The sequence below is a fragment of the Melanotaenia boesemani genome, chromosome 2, assembly GCF_017639745.1.
Source record: "Melanotaenia boesemani isolate fMelBoe1 chromosome 2, fMelBoe1.pri, whole genome shotgun sequence".
NCBI lineage: Eukaryota > Metazoa > Chordata > Actinopteri > Atheriniformes > Melanotaeniidae > Melanotaenia > Melanotaenia boesemani.
The window spans coordinates 20,467,821-20,492,538 of record NC_055683.1 but is presented as its reverse complement, the minus strand read 5'-3'; the positions used below and the strand labels follow the sequence as shown (position 1 = coordinate 20,492,538).

The 24,718-nt window shown below is 38.5% G+C and overlaps 1 protein-coding gene across 16 annotated transcripts in view; it reads left to right on the top strand.

The window, feature by feature from the left end:
- Nucleotides 1-5,505: 5,505 nt before the first annotated feature.
- The window catches only part of mapk8ip3 (mitogen-activated protein kinase 8 interacting protein 3), a 29,660-nt gene continuing 10,447 nt past the window's right edge, over nt 5,506-24,718 (top strand). For 3 of the 16 annotated variants that reach the window (XM_041998626.1, XM_041998603.1, XM_041998550.1), the window contains exons 1-18: nt 5,506-6,517; nt 11,021-11,141; nt 11,352-11,422; nt 11,527-11,618; nt 12,370-12,393; nt 14,751-14,901; nt 15,773-16,004; nt 16,131-16,233; nt 16,655-16,773; nt 17,618-17,629; nt 18,367-18,384; nt 19,489-19,546; nt 19,813-19,965; nt 22,722-22,779; nt 23,028-23,179; nt 23,356-23,412; nt 23,510-23,680; nt 24,315-24,474. In XM_041998626.1, coding sequence (XP_041854560.1) covers nt 6,212-6,517; nt 11,021-11,141; nt 11,352-11,422; nt 11,527-11,618; nt 12,370-12,393; nt 14,751-14,901; nt 15,773-16,004; nt 16,131-16,233; nt 16,655-16,773; nt 17,618-17,629; nt 18,367-18,384; nt 19,489-19,546; nt 19,813-19,965; nt 22,722-22,779; nt 23,028-23,179; nt 23,356-23,412; nt 23,510-23,680; nt 24,315-24,474 — 2,058 coding nt within the window. In that variant the 5' untranslated portion in view covers nt 5,506-6,211. Of the gene's footprint in view, nt 6,518-11,020; nt 11,142-11,351; nt 11,423-11,526; nt 11,619-12,369; nt 12,394-14,750; nt 14,902-15,003; nt 16,005-16,130; nt 16,234-16,654; nt 16,774-17,617; nt 17,630-18,366; nt 18,385-19,488; nt 19,547-19,812; nt 19,966-22,721; nt 22,780-23,027; nt 23,180-23,355; nt 23,413-23,509; nt 23,681-24,314; nt 24,475-24,718 lie in introns of those variants that run through there. The other 13 variants (XM_041998633.1, XM_041998586.1, XM_041998671.1 and 10 more) reach the window with 12 other exon arrangements.

Below are 24,718 nucleotides of genomic sequence, written 5' to 3'. Positions count from 1 at the left end.
CTGCCCTGGGGCAAGCTGACGGAAACGTGGCTGCCAGTCTGCGCCTACGGCCTCTCCGACCATCACCGAACATTCATCCACACATTCATACACCAGCGATGCCAACACTGGAGGCAAGGAGGGTTAAGTGTTGACTGCGGGAGCGGGAATCGAACCGCCGACCTTCCGATCATTGGACGACCTGCTTTACCACCTGAGCCACTGCCGCCCGCTCTGTTCCTCAAGATCCTCTTCCTCTCCCCATCTTACTGCCCCCTCGCCTTGTTACCATGGGGAGAAAGGCTTTTAGCTGCTCTGCTCCCAAATCCTGAAGCACCCTTCTACCTTCATGTTACTCCCTCTTTTTGAATCTCATCTCAAAACTCACCTGTTCAAACTTGCCTATAACTTTTAACCCTTCTTCATCTGTTTAACTGCTGTAAATCTGACATATAAAGACTAAAGAAAATAAGACTACAATAAAAATAATAAAAATATCAAGGGCAGCCATGTATATAACATGTCTCCCTTGATAGAGCAAATCTGCCAAGCAAAATATGGCACACAGACCAAAAACAGACAAAAAACTGCTGTAAATCTGTTTTAAAAGTTTTATTTTACTCATTTGTATTGCATTTAGACTTATTTTACTTTTGTATCTAATTACTTTAATTTGTTTTAATTGTAAAGTGACCTTGAGTTTCCTGAAAGGCACTTTAAATAAAATTTATTATTTAAACAAAGAACAAAAATCACACACAGCCAAAGTGACCAGATTTAGTTACAAATGTTCAAGTCCAAGCTTTTGTCTGTGTTTATTTTTACAGCGACTGAGCGCAGTATTCCCACTATAAACCTCCACTGACCACACAGTTTAGTAAAACTGAAGAAAACTTACTGATGGTATGAAATGCAGAAAAAAAAAAGTATATGCCACTGAGTGGAGAAAATAAAAAAACTTTAACACTGGAACGCTGCAGGGTTGTGTGCTCAGCCCTGCCCTCCTTACACAGGACTGCTACGCCATCCACCCCACCAACATGCCTGTGAAGTTTGTGGACGATACGACCGTGGTGGGTCTCATATCCAATGATGAAACCCACTGCAGAGAAGAGGTTCAGAGTCTCACAATGTGGTGTTCCAAGAACAAACTGGTTCTAAACACCAAGACAAGGGAGGTCATATTAGATTACAGGAGGTCCAGGCAAACTGAGCACGCTCCTCTCTGCATACACGTAGAGACAACTGGAGCGTGTGGACAGCATTAAGTTCCTGGATATCCACATTTCTTCTGACCTCTACAGTACTCTCAACCATGCACCCAACCCTCCACACACCCCCATCCTTGCACTACAATGCACTTTATCAACCCTGTAAATATTAGTCCACTGTGATTCATTTCCTGTAAATAGGTGTTTATGTATCTTTTCTTTTTTTAACTTACTGTATTTGTGCCTGTTACATTTCTAGTTCTTATGTGTGCTTAAGCCGAGAGACTCAAAATTCTGCTGTGCTTCCATAATGACAATAAAAGATCTTGAATCTCTTATAACGTTTATTTATTTTGACTTATGTCTGTTTATGCCTTTACATACATAATGTTTGGTCCTACTCTTACTTTTAGGAGGAAATTTAAAATATTCTGAGTGGCTTGCAGATCTGAATCAGATGCAACTATAACCCTTAATATTTATTCATTTTACAGTACATTCAGTATATCCTGACAGTTTAGATTTAAAAAAAAAGAAAAAAAAGCACTATTTTTTTACTTTGTAAAATTAGTTTAACATGGAGGTATTTAAGATGCACTTGGCATGGGAAGTATACCCCCTTCGTCTTGGCAGTTTTTCTGCTTCATTAGCTAGTTTTTGTCTCCATTGTTAATCTTCTCCATTGCTGACAATAGCCTAGTCTACACTTGTCTAACTAAAAGAAAGTTCGAGAACTCTTTGGTCTCGAGTATTCCACCTTTTAAAATGCTATTTTCTGTAAATCATATTCCTACCTACCTACGGGGTATACGGTCATATTTTTAGGTATTTTGGATCCATGATGTTCCTTATTCGTGTTTTTATTAGAATCAGATTATGTGATTTATGTAGTATGGATAGTGTTTATTTGTAGGCTACTTTCTATGAAATGTGTGGTTTCTGTTGTACCTTCCACAAATACAGATCATTTATGACCCTCTTTAAAAAGGACATTTTCAAATCCATATTCTGACTTTGCCTTTAGTAATTAGTTGTGTGGATATTAGGTGCAACATACAGACAAATGTCCTGCAGATAAACAAATGACATTTGTTAAAGACTGACCATGAAAAGTTTAGTACTTCCTGGTCTTTTTTAACTTACCTGTTTCAATTAATTGACTAGTTTAGACAGTATGAGTTTGAGTGATTGGTTTTCTCTGTGTTAGCCATGTGGACTGGTGACCTGTCCAGGGTGTACTGAGCCTTTTGTCTAGTAGCCGTTGGGATGGGCCCCACCCTCCCCCTGCAACTCTGCATTGGAACAAGCAGGCATGGACAATGGATGGATGGAAAAGAAGTTCCTTACTTCAGTTTGGACCCACTCAATGACTCTGGCACATGCAAAGAGAAAGGCATCATACTAAATAGTTAAAAATGACAAAACTGAAATAGTTTTTGGAGTCCAGGGAGAAAGTTAAAGTTAGCTTCAAACAGCTAATACCAACATTCAAGCCAGAAATCTGGGAGTAGTCATGGACTCAGACCTGAACTTTAGCAGTTACCAGTACATTAGGACAGTTGTGAAGTCAGCACAACTTAAGGATTAAAGGACTGATGTCTCAGCAGGAATTAGAAAAACTTGTCCATGCATTTATCTTTAGTAGAGTAGATTACTGGACAGACAATGGCAGTTAGTCCAGAACACTGCTGCTAAAGTCCTCACAAAAATTAAAAGGTGGATCATATAACTCCAGCCTTCAGATGATTACACTGGCTTTGTGATGAGACCTGTGGTTCCATCACCACCACTGTTCATACAAAATTTTTTTTAAAGGATTTTTGTCTCTACAGGCTTTTGATTCAATAGTAGCTGGAGAGGAACAGGTGGGTCAGAGAGAGCAGGGAGCAGCAAAGGGCCCCAAACCAGGACTCAAACCTGGAACTGCTGCACTGTGGAGCTGTGGTACATGGTGTAGCTACTCAACCAGCTGAACTACACTACCCTGTTCATACTGTTCATACTAATGTTAACTGAATGATTGGCAGAGTTTAATTTGATGATCACACAGATTAATTGATAGTTATATGAACATATTGAACAAAGTGTAAATTATTTGTATTTGTTTGCAGAGGGGGACTGGCCATCCTGCTTCTGTAAAAGAGAACTTAAATGAGTATTTTCAGATTTTAGTAAACAACATTTTTGATGTTTTTTTCTATTTTGTTCAGCAAAGTAATGGCAGTACTCACCTCTTGTTGTCTTCTTGGCAGAGTAGGGGAGGCAGGGGAGGGAAAAAAAAAAAAAAAAAGAAAAAGAGAGAGAAGTAAGCCCAATTCCCTGCATGAGCTTGTGGAACAAACCATGCTAACGAGGAGGTGGGGAAGCAGTTTACATTAATGCAATGTGTCTTTGAATTATGCTACAGAATTAGTTATTGAATTATTTATCGATATGTGTATATGTAAATATTGATTCACTGTATTCTGTTTTGCAGGTTGTTGTTTTATGTAGAAATTTATGTGGGTATTTGTGAGCTTTTGAATTCAAGTCCCACCTCAATGGGTTGTTCCAGCTAATTATCTGCAGCAGGAGGGTATTAAAGCCCTTAGTTGCTCTTTGTAATTTGATGTTGGTCATTGTAAAAATAAAGTTAATAAATTTTGACAATCATGGCTGGAATGAGCAGCTTGAAAATCTGTTATGCAAAAGAAAATCCTTTTTCGTAGCTTTAAGCCAATCTGTTAACAAGATAGTTTAAATATTACTGCCTGTCTAAGTGAGGCATATTTCTTAACGTTTAAAGTGCTTTTGGTCATTATTGTCAGATTCTGGCAAAAAGTATTGATGCAGACATGGGACAAGCTGGTCAATGAAGAAAAAACTGTAACTTCCGGTCTGTTCCTCCAAATTAAACCTTAACAAAATAAACTTGTCCATTTGTCTTTATTACAGAGGACAGTTCATAGTATTTGTTCACTTGTACTTGGTGTTTATATGACCATGCAGAAGCAAGTACGCATTTAAAGACTGTAACCCTTAACAAATGAGTATGACATTTCTTGAAATTCCATGAAAATTTGTGGACATCATAATAATTTTCAATCAAATGTGAAAGAGGACTCATTTTGCTTACTTGTTTTTTTCTGATTGGTTGTGGTGGGCATTTGAAAATTTAAATATTTATGTGATCTTTCCATATTAGTAAGGGACTGTAACGATAAGCAAGTCCTCATTTCAAGGTGAGAGACACCAAAGAGAGTGCTCACAAAAGACTAAAAGGCTTTAAAATTGGTGATTATTACTATTTAATTCCCATTATATTTGAAGCTTTAGAAACTTTCAACTTTATATTTCATATCATAAATTACTACATCAGTTTGGCTTTGAGTGACCACTGTCAAGATGAAAAGAACAAATCACTGTGGCAGCACTGAAAAAAAATCTAACTTTTGTAATTCAACACTGATGTCGAAAAGTAATTATTCTAATAGGTGACAAACTGAAAGAAAAACTTGAACCCTTGACCCTGGTACTGAAGCAATCCACTGGCTCTGTAGTAATCAAGGGTGGATCCAGAGGGGTTGGTTGAAGGGCATGGACCACCCCTAAAATCTAACTAGCCCTCTTGGTGCCAACATAAGAATAGGCAATTAAATTCTAACAAATATTTAGTGTAAACTGACGTTTAACTTGGTAATGCTGCAGTACAAGTGAATGCAGCATGATGTTCTATATCAACACTACCATGTTCTTGTGGAGGATAATATTTCTGTTCAAACTGGTTACATTTGGTGAAGAGGATGTAAACGTCATATTACCACCAAATGTGATGACTGTGCAAAGTTAAATGGCTAATAATGTCAAAGAAACACTTATAAAACTTGAGATTTGGCTCAAAGCTTTTTTTTTTTTTTTTTCATTATCAATATACTTAAGTCTGCGCAACAAAGAACACAGAATTGCCCCAAGAAAAAAAGCTGATGATAAAAAAAATGGTCATTGTTGGTCATTGCTTTGACAAAATTTTCTTTGCTTTTTACATTAGTTAGTTGTATTAATCAGTTATTATTTCCCAAAACCCAGACCCCTTTTAAAGTAAATTTTAAATAAATAAATAAATAAGGTATCATTTACATGTGGCAGATCATCATAAAAGTAAAAAATGAATAAATATTTCGGGAAGAATTGCAGAACTTTAATCCCTAACTATAGACGTTTAGCCAAGGGGCATTGACGTACCATTATTTTGACAGGTGAAAACTGATATCCGGTTTTGTGTGTCTGACTTGACGCAGTGACTTCGTTTGCTCAATGCAGACGGCGTGACGTCAACCAGGGTCGGTCAGCTGGCTCATCCATCTGAACAGCAGGGAGAGCCTCTCCCAAAGGGAGACATCACCATCAACGCCCGTCTGCCCAGCAGCATCGGCGGCCCGCCGGAAGAGGGGGGGATATGGAACAAACTATACTATAGTGACGATTCGGGCGTCGGCTGTAATCGGGAGATTTAGATTATTTATTTAACTATTTATTTATTTATTTTCCCTGCCAGTAATGGCTGGGGTCCATGGCTGCGGCTGCTGAGAGGCAGGTGCAACATCATCGTCGAAAGCATTTCGTTCCTCGGCATGGACTCGGCGAGGGCCGAACTACCGGCCGGATCACTACACATCCACTGCTGCCGGGATCAGAGGGGCTCCACGGGAGTGGAGCAATAGCTGGGCCGCTTCTGGAGGCGAAAGCCTGTGACTATGGTGGAGCAGGAGGGGGCACTCTTCAGATCAAAATATTGAAACCAATTATTTTATGTTTCGAGCTCAAGGTTATGCGTACACACCAGCACGCTGCCCTTATTTGGTAAATCGGCGTTGCTGCAAAATGGCATAAATACTTTTTGTTGCCTGTTTAAAGAAAGACTGTGAATTAATGTTCCCTTTCTCCTGTACTGAGAGGATTCAAACACAGTGACAGTCTCGCCTTATAGGCCTGGAAATTAGTTGAGCGCAGCCTCGTCTGGATAACCGGTTCCAGGTGCCAAGATGATGGAGCTACAGATAGACGAGGTGGTCTACCAGGACGACTACGGGTCCGGCACCGTGATGTCGGAGCGGGTGTCGGGCCTGGCCAGCAGCATCTACCGGGAATTCGAGCGGCTGATACGCAGCTATGACGAGGAGGTGGTGAAGGAGCTGATGCCGCTGGTTGTTAACGTCCTAGAAAACCTGGACGCGGTGCTCAGCGAGAACCAGGAGCACGAAGTGGAGCTCGAGCTGCTGAAGGAGGACAACGAGCAGCTCATCACCCAGTATGAAAGGGAGAAATCGCTGCGTAAGCAGGCGGAGGAGGTTAGTAAACCCCCCCAACAAGCAAAGTCTTCACCCGCATCATCACATCCAGCTTCCTGCTGCTTCCTTCTTAGTCACTGACCTGTTTGAGCAGAACAGAGGTTTCAGCAGACATGTGACTCATGTTTAGGCCTGTGACCGATTCTTAAGCTTATTTTTAGTATCAAGACACTGCAGGTTTTTTTCACATAGCTACATAAAAAAAGACACTGATTTGCCAACTGGATAATCTTTAAGATTATATATATATATATATATATATGTATATATAGTAAATTATTAAAGTTCCACAAATGCAAAATCCTGTTGCCATGTTGATATACTACTTAAATTATTTTAGCATGGGTAGGCTACATTATACACTAATGTGAACAGTCCTCAACAGTAAAACTAAGTTACATATTCATTCATTTTCTATACTGCTTAGTCCAATTCAGGGTACATGACTAAGTTACATAATCTAATTGTAATCCACTTTAAGCTTTCATAGCGTGTGTTTATTTTGTGTATGTATATAGATTACAGCATAATTCTGTTCATTTTTATTCCAGTTCAAATAAGTATTGCTTCTATGACACCTGTTTAAATTATTGTCCCAACTACTTCTGGGACTCACACACCACTTAAAGCTGCTACTATAGACAGTTTTTCCACCAGCTTTAAACAAACACTCATTTCAGTAAGTACTATCTATTAGAGAGTTGTACTCTTTCCTTAAACCTGAGCTCATATAGAGCAGAACCTGGAAATGTATGCAAATATACAGTATGAATACACCATATGCAAACTTAAAAATAGATATATGATAGAAGTTTATACAGTGCATGGTGATGAAAGACCAGACTGCAAAGCAACAGATGAAAAGTGTAGCATGGCTTTCAGAGGGCGTTTACACTTGAAAACACTAAGAAGAAAAGGGACCCAAACCACAAAAGTGTACATCAATATGGAGCTATTCAATTACAGGCCAGACTCCACCTCGAGCAGTTTTTATCCTGCGCCGGTGTCACAGCACTCATGGGATCATAAAGCAACTTTAATCCTCCACCCATCCAGAGAGGGCTCAGCATATCACCGGCAGCCCTGCTTGTATCAGCTTAGCTCAGGTTTTAGTCCGTTTCATCATCTGTTCCCCCACGGTTTCCTCGTTCCGACAGTTTGTTTTCACACTATTTGCCAGTTCATAGTAAAAAAGTTCACAGGTTGTACTGCATTAATACTTGAAAGCCAACATGTTACAGAAGATGCTCAGTTAGCTTGGGCACTCGATTCAAAGCAGTGCCAGTAATGGTGTAACAGAAACCATTACTGTTACCTGAAACCGACACTGAAGTGGTGGAATGAGTGTTTATGTAAAAAAAAAAAAAAAAAAAAATCTAAATGCAGACTATTCATTTTCTAAGAGAGATTTTGGTGAGCATGCTGGCACATCATGCTCGGCTTCAACCTTCCTCAGTAATTGTAATAAAGCACCAGTATTTGTATTCAGTGTCTTGCTCTGGACATTCTTGAACCATTTGTGTTTATGACACAGATAACTGAAGCTGGTAGCAAGAGCTTTACTATCCCCCATAAAAAATGCCAAGTAACACTTCTTTAACAGATAACAGAGCCTGAAAACTGCATTGCAGACAGCATCTTTACAGTATTGCCACGTATTTTCAACGAATAAAAAAAATGTCCTTTGACTCTTCTTTTTCTCTGATTACATGATGTTAAAGTTCACAATTTACTGATATTTCACAGAATCCTATTTACCCAAAGAGTATTATTTTCATCTTCAGACTTCAAACAGATGAGGTTACAAGTATGTTTGCTTTCAGACAAGTTGCTCTAGTACTGCTTTAATTAACAGTGAACATTCATTGGTTCTAACACTGTGTCTTGATTTCCACAGTTTAATTTAATGATAATTTCTTAAAGGCATTTGAGTAAAACATGCAGGTTGGAGTGCAATACTTTTTATGAGTACACCTGCTTTGTAGTATCAGCAATCTTTACTTTTAAAATCTTTAGTCAGTCGAGTGTTACCTCAGGATTTGGAGATGTTGTCATCTGCTGACCAGCCTGATAAGATCTAATGTGTCAATCATCTTCTGAAGTTTTGAAAAGTACTTTTATGTTAAGATATTTTTCATGTCTGTGTGCAGCTGTTTGCATTTACCAGTTTAATTAAAATGTCTCAAGCACTGGATGCCCACACCTTCATTAACATCTGCAGATCTGTTCTTTGTCCATCTAAAGTCACAAAGTTGACAAATAAACAGAGCGTTTTGTCAGATTGTCAGCAGTACACAAAGGGGGGATGGGACGATGTTCTGATGGCTGCAGTCAAGGAAATCAATAGCACACAGAGCACACTGAGGAAGCCTGGAACTCTAACCCGATTTATGCTTATGAGCAGACATAGCAAAAAAAAAAAAAAACTGAGAAAAAACAGATAGAGGCTGAGGTTTTAAAGAGCTATGGTGGAGGTGGAAAGTGTAAGGTGTTAATAAGAGGAAAAGACAGGATGAGAGGGAGAGAACCATAGAGCCTGAGGAAAACAACAAAACACTCTCTCAAGATACGGGGAGCAGCAAGCAAAAGGAAGCTCAGATTACAAGGTTACTGGGCTCTGGCTAATAGCAAACAAAGCCAGCAGATCTCTCCATCCACATAAAGCAAGACCTCAATAATCAGATGTTAAAGTGAGGTTGTGATCAAATTTGACCATTTTGTCATATCTTCATGTTGCTGCAGTTTCCCATTAGGAACAATGCGACAAGCTTCCATCATGAACTGCACTGTCACACTTATCAAAGCATGATCACAGTAAAAAATTGATCATTTCTGACTCTACTTTGTGAGAGCATGACCAAAAAAAAAAAAACATCAGCTCTAATCCATCTTCTGGAAAAAAAGGAAACATATGACCTGACAACATGACCCCAGACATTTAGAATATTTATGTAAATGTTTTCCTTCCTGTAATCATTTTCATGCTGTTGTCATCTCAGTCTCTTCTCAGGTATCTCACATTATAAATAGCTGAAAGTGTGACCACGTTGCAGTCAGATGCATTTAGCTCTGGCTTGTCAGGCAGACAAATTAGTTCTACTCGCTCATCACAAGTATACTTATTGAATTATTCATGCTGGACAGAAAGAACACAAAATATCCACCCATGAATTCGTTCATACAAAGTGTCGCCATGAAAGTGTAATTATTTTCACAGCTAGACTCAATTTCTCAAAAGGTATCCCGGCATTTTTTTTTTTTTTTTTTTTTTACACTTCTAGTCATAAAACTGCTGCATGCTGTAAGCCGTGCTTCTTCATCTGGGCATTTTAATGTAAAGTTCTGTTGAGACTAGAGAGGACTGGACTACAGTGCAGGTAAATGGAAAGGACAGAGGACTGAATTTGAAGGGCATGATGCCTATGGAAGGGGATAGGATGAAGGATAATATTTTATGAAGCTGACATCAGCTGTTCTTAAAGTAGAACTGCTCTACGAGGAATCGCTGAATACAATTTGCTCTTTGAGTAAAAAACAAAAACATCTACTAGGAGTGGAAATGATCTCTGTTTCAATCTTTTAGAGAAATCTCTCCTTTAGTAAGGCTTTAGTCACGGCTATGCTATGACTCAATACGAAATGCTCTAAAAGATCTTGGACATGCATGCTTTCTATATATTGTGTGTTTGATGCATTAATTAAGGTTTCAGTTATTTAATTAGCATCAAAGATGCTTGGCAACCTAGTCTGATAACTGATGATATTCAGCCTCAGCTGAATCTCTATTTGTAATTTATTTATGTTCAGTTAACAAATGTAGTTGAATGAACATGCAAAAATATTTTTTCATATCCTTTTCTGCATTATGGCAAACAAAGCTTGTATTTTAATCTGGGTTGTTTTTTGTTGCAGAATGACTTCAGTATCAGCATTAGTTGTGTCCAGGAGGACGTAATAGTCTAGTATGTGCTATTTCTGTTGCATATGTCTGCTGCATATTACTGGTTCCAAGGTCTGCTTGCAGTCAGAGGATTACAGTATTAAGAATTTGTGGACTTGCTGCATTGAAAAAAAGGGCGTCATTGTGAGCAGCTTTATTGAAAAATATGTGGAGGGGAAGTTGGCATGTTGTGCTGTTCTGTTATGTCTGCTCTCATTACTGACTGAGACAAATTGGGATATTTTGTAGAGCTGTAGAACATCTGTTTTTCACTCCATAAAGTAGTCCAAAAATTAAAATTTTCTTAGCAAGACACTGTTGTTTGTTGATAATTTTTATAAGATCATCTGAAACATGATCTCATTCTTAATCAAAGTGCTCTGCTTACCTGATATGTCCTGCAAGCAGATCACTTTACAGTCAGATGTTGGGTTATTACTATAAGACGAGGTGCTGCTGTGTTTCAGTAAAAGGGACAGTATTGTTTGTTTTTTCATATGAACAGTTTCATGTACTATGAATACAATGAATTCAGTCTAATTTCTGTTTTTGTTTTCTACCAGAAATTCATTGAATTTGAGGATTCGCTGGAAGCTGAAAAGAAGGACTTGCAGATGCAGGTGGAGTCTCTGGAGCTGCATGCGAAACAACTGGAGCTCAAGTCAAAGAACTATTCTGACCAGAGTAAGTGGACAAACACCCCCTAATATGCTGCAACACACCTGGCTTTTTAAACCAGAGCTTTTAGATCCTCCAGTCAAAACCTGGCAATGGAGTCATCAATACTGAAAGTAAAGTACTTTGTTTGGAAATATGGAACTATGAGATCTTTACATTTCTTCTCATTGTTTCAACTGGCTTCATGCTCTTAACTGTAATCTGTTTATTTCACAGTCACTCGTCTGGAAGAGCGAGAATCAGACCTAAAGAAAGAGTATAACGCTCTTCACCAACGCCACACTGAGGTGAGCAAACACCATGCCTGCAAACCCCCCCTCTGCTTCACAGATCCCAAAAGGTAAAATATTTACAAATTTACAATAATTTTTCCCATTCTTTTGAATCACAGATGATTCAGACATACGTTGAACATATAGAACGGTCCAAAATGCAGCAGGCAGGGAGTAACAGCCAATCAGAAGGCCCCGGCTGTGGACGAACGTGAGTTCTTTTATGTGTACTAGCATATTATGTTTTACATCTGTGTGTGGATTTAAACTGTAACTTTTACCCCTGTTCATGTTGAAAATGTTTAATGTTGTGTTCTGAATGTCTTAGGCTTTCCATGTTTCATCATACTCATTATGTTAGTGTTGCCATTGTTTGTCAGGAGTTGTAAAAATCAGCTGGTCTGTCCCACTGAAGGAGAGGAGAGGCTGTGTGCAAAGAAATGCAATGGCAACCTTAAAAGAAATAATTTGGCAAAATAAAGTTTGGCGTTCATTTGCCAGCTTGCAATGTTCTACAACGACCTAACCCATGAGCATGAAGCACGCTGACGAGCAGGTCATCTGCTGAAGCTTCTGTAGAAGAGCTGCATATTAGTTCCTACATTATATTCTCCAAATTCTCAAGTATTTATAACTTGTATCCTAAATGCACCTCAACAAACTTGTCTAATGCAAAGAATCCCAATCCTGTAAGTCCTCATTGGTCTAAATTACTGGACAACTGGATGAGACCAGTGTTGCGTTTACAGAATATTAATGAAGAGAAGAGGAGGAACTCCCACACTGAAACCTGCATTAGTAAACCACTGATTATCTAAAGATTAATTTGGTTTTAGTCTGAATGGAGGAGTAAAAGTGCCAGTTTGCGTGGGTCATGGCATGTTCTGGTCTCCTGTCTCTCTCTAATTGGTGTCTGTCTTGTCTGTCTTGCTGGCTTGCTCTCTGTGCTGCTGTTTGCACAGTCAACGCCACACATGGAGGAAAAGGTAAACCCAACGTGGTCCCAACAGGTGCCCTCCCTTCACTTCCCTCAGCTCTGCCCTTTAACCGGCCTGCTTGGAATAAAACCGTGACTAAGAAGTGTTTATGCCCCTCCTTATATTTTGCTTTGCTTCAACAAACATGCAGAAGTTTGGGCACCCATGATTTGAACTACTGTTATTATGAACTGCTAATTCCATAAAAGATTTTTAATTTTTTTTTCTTAATCTACATCTACATTTTTTAAATGATACAAATGAGAACTGCTTTAACAAAATATTCAGGCACTTGTCAAGCGTTGCAGTTTGGAAACGTTTCTTGTGCTTGAAGTCTTTCAGTCTTCAGGATTTTGACTCAGTCTTCATACAAAACGACTTTTACGTTGATAAGATTCTTGGGCTGTCGTGCTTGCACTGCTCTATTGAGGTCTATCCACAGATATAGTTATAACTTGATTGATGTTTATTTTGGCAGTATTGTGAGGGCCTGACCAAAGCCTTCAGCTTGCACACATTTAGGAATTTGATATATGTTTATGATCATTATCCTGTTGAAAATACATTTTTTAATTGTCTACAGCTGTTTTTATAAACACTTAGATAATTGTTTTTAGACTTTGTTGCTGTTTAATTTAAATCACTTCTCTCCACAACTAGTTAATTTTTTATATTACCACTGGCTTCAGCACAAGATCAAAACATAAGTGTCTAAGTGTTAAGCACGAGGGTGCTTAACACTTAAAAAAAACTTCTTTAGAACTGTGCACTGCTTCTCCTATGCCCTTTGGGCAGTGCGTTTAGATGCTGTTCATCGGGTACTTTAACTTTCAGAGTACTTGTCAGGTGCTAGGAAAAGCACTTGAATGCTGATTGTTGGATCTGAGGAGACAGTTTTTTTTATGAAACTGTGTTGTCTATCAACTAACCTCCCCTAAAGCCAGGCGATTATAAGCAAACCATTGCCCCATTAATCTGATTAAGGTCTGAGACCTTGGCTGAATTTATTCAAGAGCTCTTGAGGTGCCTGTAGCCTGTATTTTTGTTTGTTTGTTGATTCTCTTGGTTTATTTTTTTTTTTTGTTTAATTGTATGCCTTTCTTTTGTTGCAAAAATTAAGCAAAACACAAATATATGCTAATCTTATTTAAATATTGACAAGAACGGTCTGTCTTTCATTTAACCTTTGCTTTTTTTTTCATTATTATCAACTCACTCGACTATTCGTGGTAACAGAAACCTCAGTCAGGGGTGTTCAAACCTTTGCATGCCACAATAAAACGTATTCCTTTGTATATTTTTGCTCTGATGTCTGAAATGGCGATTTCAGAAAGAACTGGAGATCTTGCATTTGAAAAGCAAATGATGAAATAAGGAACTGATTGCAGGTCATGTAAAACAGGGACCTACCTGTATATGTTTTTCAGATTTCTCCCGCTACCTTCTCCTCTTTCTCCCTCATTTTTTGTGTCTGGCTGTCAGGATGTTCCTGTATCTGCCTGCTCTGCTTGTCTGTTTTGTTGTTGAATGGATACTTAAATAGGGGATTTGGGTTTGATTGCAGGTCTTTGCTGTTGCTGGAGTTAAAAGTACAAATGGATTGCATTTATATTCCTCTTTTACTTGTTTTTTTTTTTTTTTAACCACTCAGTGTGCTTTACATAACAAAAAAAACTGTAAACTTTCTCCACAGTTTAAGTTGCTTGAACACTTTAAAAGATGTCTTTACATTTTGGGACATGCTTTATATCAGTGTTCTTCCTGAGACAGATGAACTCACATCTTTACGATGATATGAAGTGTAAACCAGCAGCCAGTAAGCTCAGTTTAGCACAAATGTAGGTGATGTCCAAAGGTAACAAACAGGACCTCTAAATGAAAAAAGCAAAGGCTAAGATCTACATTCCTCCAGTTTACAGAGCGCTATGTGATGTAAAACTGCAAACAACTACAGCATTTGTTGATTTGCTAGATTTAAAAGAGCTGGTTCGGGGGATTTTTTTTTTTTAATTATTCCTTTTCTTTTGAAAGAAATCAACTAATTTCCCTCAGTTTTTAGTCTAAGCTAAACTAACTTCATGCTATGCAAAGCACAAGTTTCTCCTGTTCATACTGGATTCAAACTAAAAGCCAAACGTCCTAAAATTCTTAAAATCCTGAGTTGCTACTTTAATATGCTTTATGCATTTGTAAATATGTGTGTGAGAGACTATCTGTTGTTTGAGCTGTGATTAAGTGGCAGACTGTCCAGATTATTTTGCACCTAATGCATGCTAGGAAAACCTCCAGCCTTCCATATGATAAAACTGATAACCAGCATTCAGTCTCACATTAGTCTCCCCCCTCCTCTGTGTCTCCTCCACCAGCAGCAAAGCGGAGCGCCCGCCGTCGTTGAGCCTGTACCCCAGCGGCGAAGGAATGGTACGTGGGGGTCTCGGGGGGGCTAGGATGATGCCCGGGAAAGACATCTGGCAGGTCAGCGAGCTCGGCCATTCTACCTTCAGCTCTGCCTATCAGGTGGGACAGACAGCGGCCCTGTCCTTACCCGTCACGTCTACAACTGCAACCTGGGGAGTGGAAAAGTGAGGGGCTAGCACTGCTGCTGCTAGCCACACCCATGCAGACCACCTCCCCTCCCACGCCTGCTTGTGTCACTTTTAAAAAGACAATTTTCAACCTTAACATTAGTCTTAAATCTTTCCTTTTATAACAAATTATTATGCTTCTTTACATTTGTTGACTCAAGCAAGCAGGGACCGTATTTCTGATTGTGTTTTTCATGCAGTTTTATTGTAGCTGTGTGATTATTTTACTTGTGGAGCTTCTTCCATGTGTTGTCATGTTTTAGTTTATGCTTGCGCATTAAGTTTAAGCCTGTGTTTCCAAATATTCTTCATTTTAAAAAATGTTGAATATTATTAAGTGGAAAAGAAACTACTCAGGCAAAAATGATAGAGTTACTCTCCTTTTGCAGCCGCAGCCCTTATAAAACTTTAGAATCCTACTGAGAGCATAATTACAAATTGAAAAGCCCATTGAAGAACCTATAAAGTTAACATTGTTTTTTTTATTAAGGTATTTAAGGCTTTTGTTGCTTTCATAGGTAATGGGCACATTGAAGTTTCAGATTAAGTTTTCACTTAATTATCTCCCCAATACAGTTATAAAGTTTCTACTGCCATGTTTGGGTATTTTTTAAGATAACTGGTCTCATTTCACCTGTTGGAAATGCTGAAAAACCAGATCAGTTGCTGTGAAAAACTTAGTGTTAAGAGGTAAAAAAAAAAAAAAAAAACTCATCAAGAGCTCCATTGACCTTAGTTTTGATGCTCATATAATGCTTTCTGTTTGTTTCCTTCTCCATTGCACACTGCTGCTCCACATCAAGGAGGATGGATCAGAGTCCGACTCGGTGGCAGCCACACCCAGCAGCACGGGAAGCAAGTCCAACACACCCACCTCCTCTGTCCCCTCGGCCACTGTCACCCCCATCAACGAAGGCTTCCACCCTCACACCGATTTTGACGTAATGCGTGCTGGGAACCGCAGAAAAAGCGGCAAGCGCCTCAGTCGGAATATGGAAGTGCAAGTTTCCCAGGAAACCAGGAATGTCAGCATTGGTAAGATGGCATCCCCAAATACATCTTTTGTTCGAAACTTTAGTTTCACACTTTAAGCAACCTCCAACACTCTTAAATAAGTGTTTTGCTAACATGCAGATGTGTCTTTCTGCAACATCTTTCCAGGGATGGGAAGCAGTGATGAGTGGTCGGAATTTCAGGAGATCATCGATTCTACCCCTGAGCTGGAAATGTGCGTGGATCCTCGAGTTTATGGTGGAGGAAACAGGTACAACTGTACTGTGATTATATGAAAGTCTGCTAAAAAAGAACAACACATTTTTAAGAACAAAGCAGCTGTTTTCTCTTTTTAACTTTGTACTATATATTTGAGATATTTTGCCAGTTTCAATACCACAGGGCAGACTTTTGTCTTCTCTAATGAAGCCAACCTATATCTTTGTAAAAATAAACTTTCATTCAGAAATATGTGGATTTGAAATTTCAGTGCAGGTGATTCGCATCAAAACAAGGTGCATATGCATTTATTGGATTGTTTAACTGAAGCTAAAGATTTAGCTAAAAGTTAAAAAAGGCTTGGCTTTCAGGTGTAACAATATAGTCACAGTATAATAAAGATAAATTTGAATTGAAAACATTAAAAGGAGATGGATTTCGCCTCATGAAATCACACTTTCTTTGTATTTCAGCCCCTCTCAGGGCATAGTAAACGAGGCTTTCGGCATCAACACAGACTCTCTGTACCACGAAATCAAAGATGCCAAGTCGGACATCATTGGGGATGTGGATGCAGGCGCCGAGCTACTAGGTATGACCAAAACATTGGCTGCAACATATTTTGCCGATTCAATAGGTTAATCAGTGATTCCATCATCTGAGAAATGCATTCATTTATTTCTGGTTAAACTTAGAGATATTATTATCTTTTGAACAGTATAATTTAAAATCAAATGCTTGAAACAAATTAGACCACTTCACAAATTAAACAAATTGGACCTCAATCTCTTGAGGGGTCAGGCCTGAAATTATAAACCAAAATGAAGGAAAATAAGGGCTGATGCATGAATGTGTTGCACAGTTGCAGCATTTATTTATACTTTGCATCACTGCAGAGAATAAGCTCCATGTGAGGCTGTATGAATGTGCCACTGCACTGATTATTTTTTCCTTGCATGGAAAGCTGCAGCATTGCATCACAGCAAAGTCATCCTTAAAAAATATAAAATCTCACACACCAGACTGCAACCTCAACCCCTGCATCCCTTTCATGCAGTGTTACCTTTATCATTATTTATTTGTATTTGTAGCTTGCTTGTTTTTCTGTGTTTTATAAGGGACAGTTACACAAATATTCTATTTTCATACCCGTTTAAATGGTTTGTTTTTTAGTTTGTGAACACATTTTTTCAGAATTGTTTCTTTCATCATCTTGTTTGTCAGTTTTTTTCATAATTACACTTTTGGAAGTCATCAAGAATTTTGTTTATTTTCATTTTCTTTTAACAGAATTTGGTCACGCTTGGGTTTCTTTTCAAATCCCTGAAATTTACATAGCAGAAAGAGATAGGGATATTTGACCCATTTTTCTTCCGGTTTGTTAACTCATTTCTTTTTGTTCCTCTTTTATGTGCTTCTGCCGGTGACATCCATAGGCGAGTTCTCAGGTGTGTATCTTATCATGCTTTGGTTGATTTCTTTTTTCTTTCACTTTCTGGACTCTTTTCTAATCTCATATTTACGGGGATATATTGTAGTTCAAAGTATTGACAAATGGACCATTCTTGATCAAGCAGATTAATCATTTTAAATCTATAAAATGCAGTTCAGCTCATTTCTTTGAATGTCCCAGTTAAGTCCCCATGATGTCAAATCCAGTGTTTAAGTCATTTTATATGATGCATCCAGGACTATACATAACTTCTACACCAGTATCTGACCTAATCACGACAAAAAAAGTCTAATAGTAGAAATTTTAATGGTATTTTAAAGTTTTTAATTTCCTGCAGAGCTATTAAACAATTTTGGAGACTCAAACAACACACATCCATACACTAAATTTGCAAAGGATAGTGGGATGTAAGTTCATATGCAGATCAAGTCTGCCTTTTCGTGGGGATTTTAAACAGTTTGATCTACCAGACTGTTAATTAACTGGTTTAAAAATAATACTTTTACTGGAACTATAAAATAGAGTCGATAATGATTGAATAGATCATTTTTTGGGGGTCACATTAATATGCACCAATGCTGAACATGTTTAAACAGGAAAGTCAAATTGCAGCTTTTATCAGCATCTTCTCTTTCTCTATTGCTGTTCTTTTTTCTTTTTCTCCTTCATCCTTAATCCTCTCTGTTCTCTCCTCTCTTTTTCTCTCGTCCTTTTTTCTTCTTTTGCCTCCAGTCCGTGATGATTTCTTCGGTAAGGCTCTCCATGCCTACACCCATGGTCACTTTTGCTTTTTATGCTATTTGCTGGCAAGCTTTCACATCCTCTGGTTGCTTCCCCGTGTCATGTGGCTTTATATGTACATTTTGTGCAACCTTTGCCTTTCACACCCCAAACATATTTACATTCTTTAGTAGTGAAAATCATGCAAATACAATGCACTAAACTTTTGGTCAACTGTATTTGCTCACTAAAGAACATCATAATATATATTTTGTTTGTAATTGGACCATCACAGCAGAATAATCTAATGCTAGAAAGAATTCAGAACTTTTAATCAAAAATAAATAATTGAGGGAACAGGTGAGCTTTTTACTTTTTATTAGCAGCTAACCTTAGATTATACACTCTAAATGGTTTGTCTAAGTCTGACCTGCAGATTAAACCTAAACAGAGAAAGACTTATTTTTCTGTCTCTGCAGTCAGATCCCGTACCACAAGATAAGCCTTCTCCACTTTAACCATAAAACCCATCCTCTGGACTTTGAAAAATAGTTTTGTTTAGTTTTTTATGCTAGAAAATGTTGTTTGTGTTGAAGTTTCTGCTTCTACTTTGTTTGCTTGGCTTATGTTTCCACAATACTTGCTGCTTTCATTCAAGTTTTCAGGTTAATTTATTATAAGTCAGATGATTGATAGCAAGGTTGAGCATGATTTTTTTTAGCATGGTCATGTTAGAAGTAAGAGACCAACCCTAAATCCTGCATGTTATTTTTTCACTTACTGATTTTAATAATTGATATAAAAGCAGATTTTGCATTTTCAGTTAAAAGATTATGTCAAAATAGTCAGCAAAGCTATTTTAAGTGTTAACTCCATTTATTTTATAAGAAGTAAGTGAAAGAAATGACTCAGCGTCCCTGCAGGAGTCTTTTTCCTTTACTTGAAACATCTCTACTTTACGTAGAATCTTTTTATCTTTTGTTCTACAACAGTAACTTAGTTTGTTGATCTAAAAGATGATGTTACTACAAAAACTGAGGAATGCATTTAGCTTATGAATCAATCAGTTGGATGGATTCATTTGTGGATTTTGTGTGGTGATGAGTTACCATGACATGAATGTGGCTGTTTCAGGGATGGGCAAGGAAGTGGAGAACCTGCTGACGGAGAACAAACAGCTTCTAGAGACCAAGTAAGACACACAGTGACAATTAAAACTGTGTTTTGGTCTAAATTTATACATCCTTTGCACATTTTGCATTTCATTTAAAAGATTTATGGGATATAAACTTAAAAATTAGTCTTGAGTTCAAATGTGTAATAAATTAATATGTGTGATCTTCTGTTTATACCCAAACAACTCCGTCTAGTTCAAAAGACTGGCTGTATAAAAGAGAGTCAAGCGTCTACTTATCTGGTTTTGATATTTTATTTGTTTTATTTTCTGCTATTTGACAGAAATGCTCTCAATATTGTGAAAAATGACCTTATTGCCAAAGTGGATGAGCTATCGGGCGAGCAGGAGGTACTGAGGGAGGAACTGGAGGCAGTGCGGCAATCCAAGAACAAGGTGGATGCCCGAGTCAAGGAACTGGAAGAAGAACTCAAGAGGTGAAAATATCTAAAAGTTCTTTAGCTTTCTACGTCTTGTCACTTCATAAGGCTGCAATGTATAGGACAAGCAGAATTCCAGTGTTTTCAGGACATAGGTTCTGCAGGATGTTACAGACAGTGTTAGATTAAACAGTTGTTAGACAGTTCTAACTGTTGACCTGAAATCCAAAACCAAGGGCGTCTAATGTGATAGATTCATCCTAGCAACTGGCATAAAAAAAGCAACAGGATTGTCCTGAATGCCTGTTATTGTCAACACATCCAGTAATCACCACCAGAGGACAAAATGTCTAAATTATGTCCTTAGTTTTCTGTGTTGTAGACTGTAAGTTGTTTATTTCAGACTGTAAAATAAGCAGTTGGTGAACAGAAGAATCAGCTCAGTCGCTGGAAGAACTTGTAATCTGCTGAATGTGTTTCTCAAATGCTAAAAGAGTAAGTGCTTATTAAACTCTTGGGGCACAAAAAACAAACTTTTTGTTTGCATGACAACTATGTTAAAGATTTCATAACTAATAGTCTTATCTTTAAAAGGGCTAGTTCATTTGTTGATATGGAGAAAATTGTATCTCTTTTTATCTGTTTCATGCAGTTGTGAACAGAACATCTTTTGCCACAAAGTTTCAAGAGTTGGAAGTTAAAAATGGTAAAATTCACCTGATCACAGCATCACAGGAACAATATTCCCATAGTTCTAATTAAAAATCCTAAGATTTTTATGTTCACCTTATATATATATATATATATATATATTGCATGGTTGTCACACTTAAATATTTCAGATAAAACAAATTTAAACATAAGTCAAAAACAACACAAGTAAACACAAAATGCAGTTTTTAAAAGAAGGTTTTTATTTATTTATTTATGAAAAATAATTCCTTTTCTCTGTGAAATTCTACATGAGTTTGTCCAGCAGCTTTTTTCTGCTGTCGAAACTTTTGTCTGTAAGCTTCAGGAACCAAGTCATGAACCTCTAGCACTGATTTTTACTTTTTCATAGTTCAGGCTGTCCTTTAGAGGGAGCTACAACCTCCTGAGCTTTACCCAACAGCTTGCACTGTAACAATGGAGGCCAAATCTCTTGAACCCATTGTAAAAGCACCAGCAATACGTTTGCAATAATGCATTTGCTCAAAGCAGTGATAGACACAGAGGAAGAAGGGTCACCTGGGCTACCAGCAGAAGTGGGTAGTTTTCAAGCCTGAGCATCTAGCTTAAGATGTCGCAGCTTCACAGGCTTACCAGCTTCGGTCTCCAGCTTTCTGATTTCCAGCTCAGCCTGTCTGGCCTATCCCTGGGCTCTTTCTAGAGCCCCAATCTCGAGCCGTGCCAAACAAACCTTCAGCCGAGCCCTATCATGGACTCCAGAATTGGCAGACAAGAGTGGATCATAACGAGGAAGAGTAATCGGCATCGTGCCCCGTCCACTTTCCTGAACACCCACCCCTGCAGCTACAGTAGGAGTGAGAGGCAGTGCCTCACCTTTAGGGCAGCCCGCTGTCAGAGCTCCCTCACTTGGCACTGCAGAAACACAAGGCACACAAAGTCCACCAACTGATCCACCACCAAAGCCTTTATGTAACGCGTAGTAGCCTGTTTTGGGACCTGCAGCTGAAAGTGTTCCACAATCTGCAGCAGATTACACTTATGGCAACTGTCAAGTAGCTTGAGGGAGGGAGCAGATACAAAGTGCTCCAAACTAAAGGTAGATGCCATACTGAATCAAGACAACCTCAAAACAATGAAAAACCCACTCCGGGCACAGGGATTACCAACAAAATATCTCCCGGACAAGCCCCCACTTATGTGTTACGACCTGGAACACGAAACCTGCAGGACGCTGGTTCAAGAGGTCCAGAGTTGGTGATCCCTCTTTTAGATATTTCCCTGCTTCAACACGCTTGATTAAAACGAATGGGTCATTGTTCAGAACTTGATCCATTAATTTGAATCAGGTGTGTTGAAGCAGGGAAACATTAAAAAATCTGCAGAACAGTGTGAGATCCCTGATATAGGCACACCCTTATTTATGTAACTTCACACAAAATTTATTTTATTAAGTGAAATCAGATGTGTTAGAGCAGGGAAATACCTAAAACCTGCAGTAACACAATGTTAGCATAATGGAAAGAATCCATAGACTCGCTGACAGTTATCTGGGTCTAAACATGTCAACAATCAACCCATTTCTTTTTGTTGTTTTCTTTTTGTTAATTTATTATTTTTTTACAAGATTCAAATGTGCCAAATAAGGAACATAATCACAGCAAATTATTAAAATAGCGACAACTTGAAAATATTTAATTAAATTGGTTGATGGAGCATCGCAGCAAAGCCTGAAAGATAACTTTTTCAAATTGTCCCCTGTCAGCTGTAAAGCATGATACGGGACAATTATCTAATTTTCAGCCCCATCAGTACCAGACATACCAAATGCTGCACCCAGAAACATCCAGAAAACCATGCACTCCTTTTTCAGGAAAAAAATGTAAACATTTTTAAGAAAAATTCAGACCAATAACTTTATGTTATATTTTCTTTTGTTGTGTGTCCAAAGCAGTTTTGGACATTAAAGACTGAAAGTCCTGAATTTTGCCATAAAGTTGTTGCCAGGGAATCCCACTGTTAACATCATTGGACCACTGGCACCAGCTTCTTCGCCTGCCTAACAGTTGAAACACCACAAGTAGAAATAACAAACTTATATCTCTGCTTTTGTTTTTTGTTTTTTTGTTCTTTTTTTACTGTAGGTTACGAGCAGAGGCTCTTGGAGCATCTCGGGACTCAAAGGATGAAGGAAGTGATGATGTAAGTAAAAATAGACAGTGGTCCTGTTTGCATTGCACATATGGCCCTACACACTTTGTGTTCATCAATGTACCTTTAAATTATGAGACTCTAACTCTAATAAACTTAATAAAAACAGAGATCAGAGAATTTAAGGTTCTGCTTATAACTTTAATTTTTTGTAGAAAATAATTTAATATATTTTACTGCAAATTGTCTTCTTTTGTTACAATTATTGTTAAAATGGCACTGTACTTTTCTGTGCCAAGTTTTCATCACCCATGCAAGATGGGGACATGACAATGACCCAGCGGCGGCGGTTCACTCGGGTAGAAATGGCCCGTGTTCTGATGGAGAGGAACCAGTACAAAGAGAGACTGATGGAGCTGCAGGAGGCTGTGCGGTGGACAGAGATGATCAGGTAGGCACTACAAGTCGCTGAGCAGGACAAGAAGAACTTGGATGAACAAGTTTAAGCCTTTTGCTTTATTATTAGTGAAAAGTTGTTCTTTTTTTTAAAGTTTTTATTTATTTATTTAATATGTTTTCATTTGATTTTTCCAGCGCAAAGTACTTCATAATGTTGTTTCCTCTTAGGGCGTCCCGGGAGAGTCCACCAATCCAAGAAAAAAAGAAATCCACCATCTGGCAGTTGTAAGAACATATTTACTGAAGTAAAAACAAACATCTTAATATTCAACAAAAACCTCGAAAAGTAAAACCTGTAATTCTCTTGCTGTCTGTCTCCAAGCTTTGCACGTCTCTTCAGCTCATCGTCAAGCCCTCCGCCCGTCAAGCGGCCGTATTACAGCGTCAACATCCATTACAAGTCTCCCTCGCCAGCCGGTTTCACTCAGCGACGCAGCCACACTATGTGTCAGATCTCCACCTCCAACCGCACGCTGGAGTTCTTCCCTGAAGAGTGAGCAGCAGCCAGCTCCACCTCACCACACTAAACTTCCTGCTTGGCTTCTTCTCTCCTTTGGCCTGAATGCCTGGTTGCTTGCTCGCTTGTGGCAACTTGCAGAGTAGAGAGCTTCCAGAAGTCTCTTGAATATGCAGCATAGAGTTGTGTGTTTAACGTTTTTTTTTTTTTTTTTACTTGATATTAAAAAGATTATATATTTAATGTCAAGATAAATTAACGTGAGCTACTTTGTTAAATACAGATTTACTTGTTTTGAATGTAAAAGGTAATTGGATTACAGATATTGAACTGTAAATTTATTTATTTTGTCTCCCAAACACACAAATCTATCAAACAAGCTGCTAACTTTTCACCTAAAAACTAGACTTAACCCGAACCCTCCACTTTTTCCCTTTGCACCTTAAATTTTAAATGAACCTCCTTAGAATCTTTCCATGAATTTGGGTCTAATGTGATGGTAAATTTTTCTCTCTCTAGCCTAAGAAGAGATTGTTTAACACATAACTCCGCTGCTATTGCTTTTCTCGACTTCCTCTCCTCTTCATCTCTTCTTTTCTCTGTGTCTTGCTGCTGGCTGGCCAGGCTGCTAACGCTTCGCTCTTTCTCCCTTCCCTCCCATTGCTTCCAGACTGGCCAGTAACGGTGTTGCGTCTCTCCTCAGTGACTCGGCACTGATGGCCCGCCGAGAGCAGCGCCGTGAACAGTACAGGCAGGTGCGTGAGCACATGCGCCGCGATGACGGCATTATGCAGGCCTGTGGCTGGAGTGTGCCATCTCGCTTCAAACAGGTATGCACCTGCCCTTTGGGGCCTCCCTGTATGCATCACAACATGGCAAAACTTCCAGATGTTTGAAGGATTGACAATGAGACACTGTGCAAAGGAGTTGTAAACCTGTTAGATTTTAAGCATGTCAAATAGATGTTAGATATATTTACAGTATACTGGCCTTTGTTAACATGGTCGGAATAAAATGGCAAAATCAAAGAAGTAACCATATTTTCTGATTTAAAATACAACACAGACATTCATC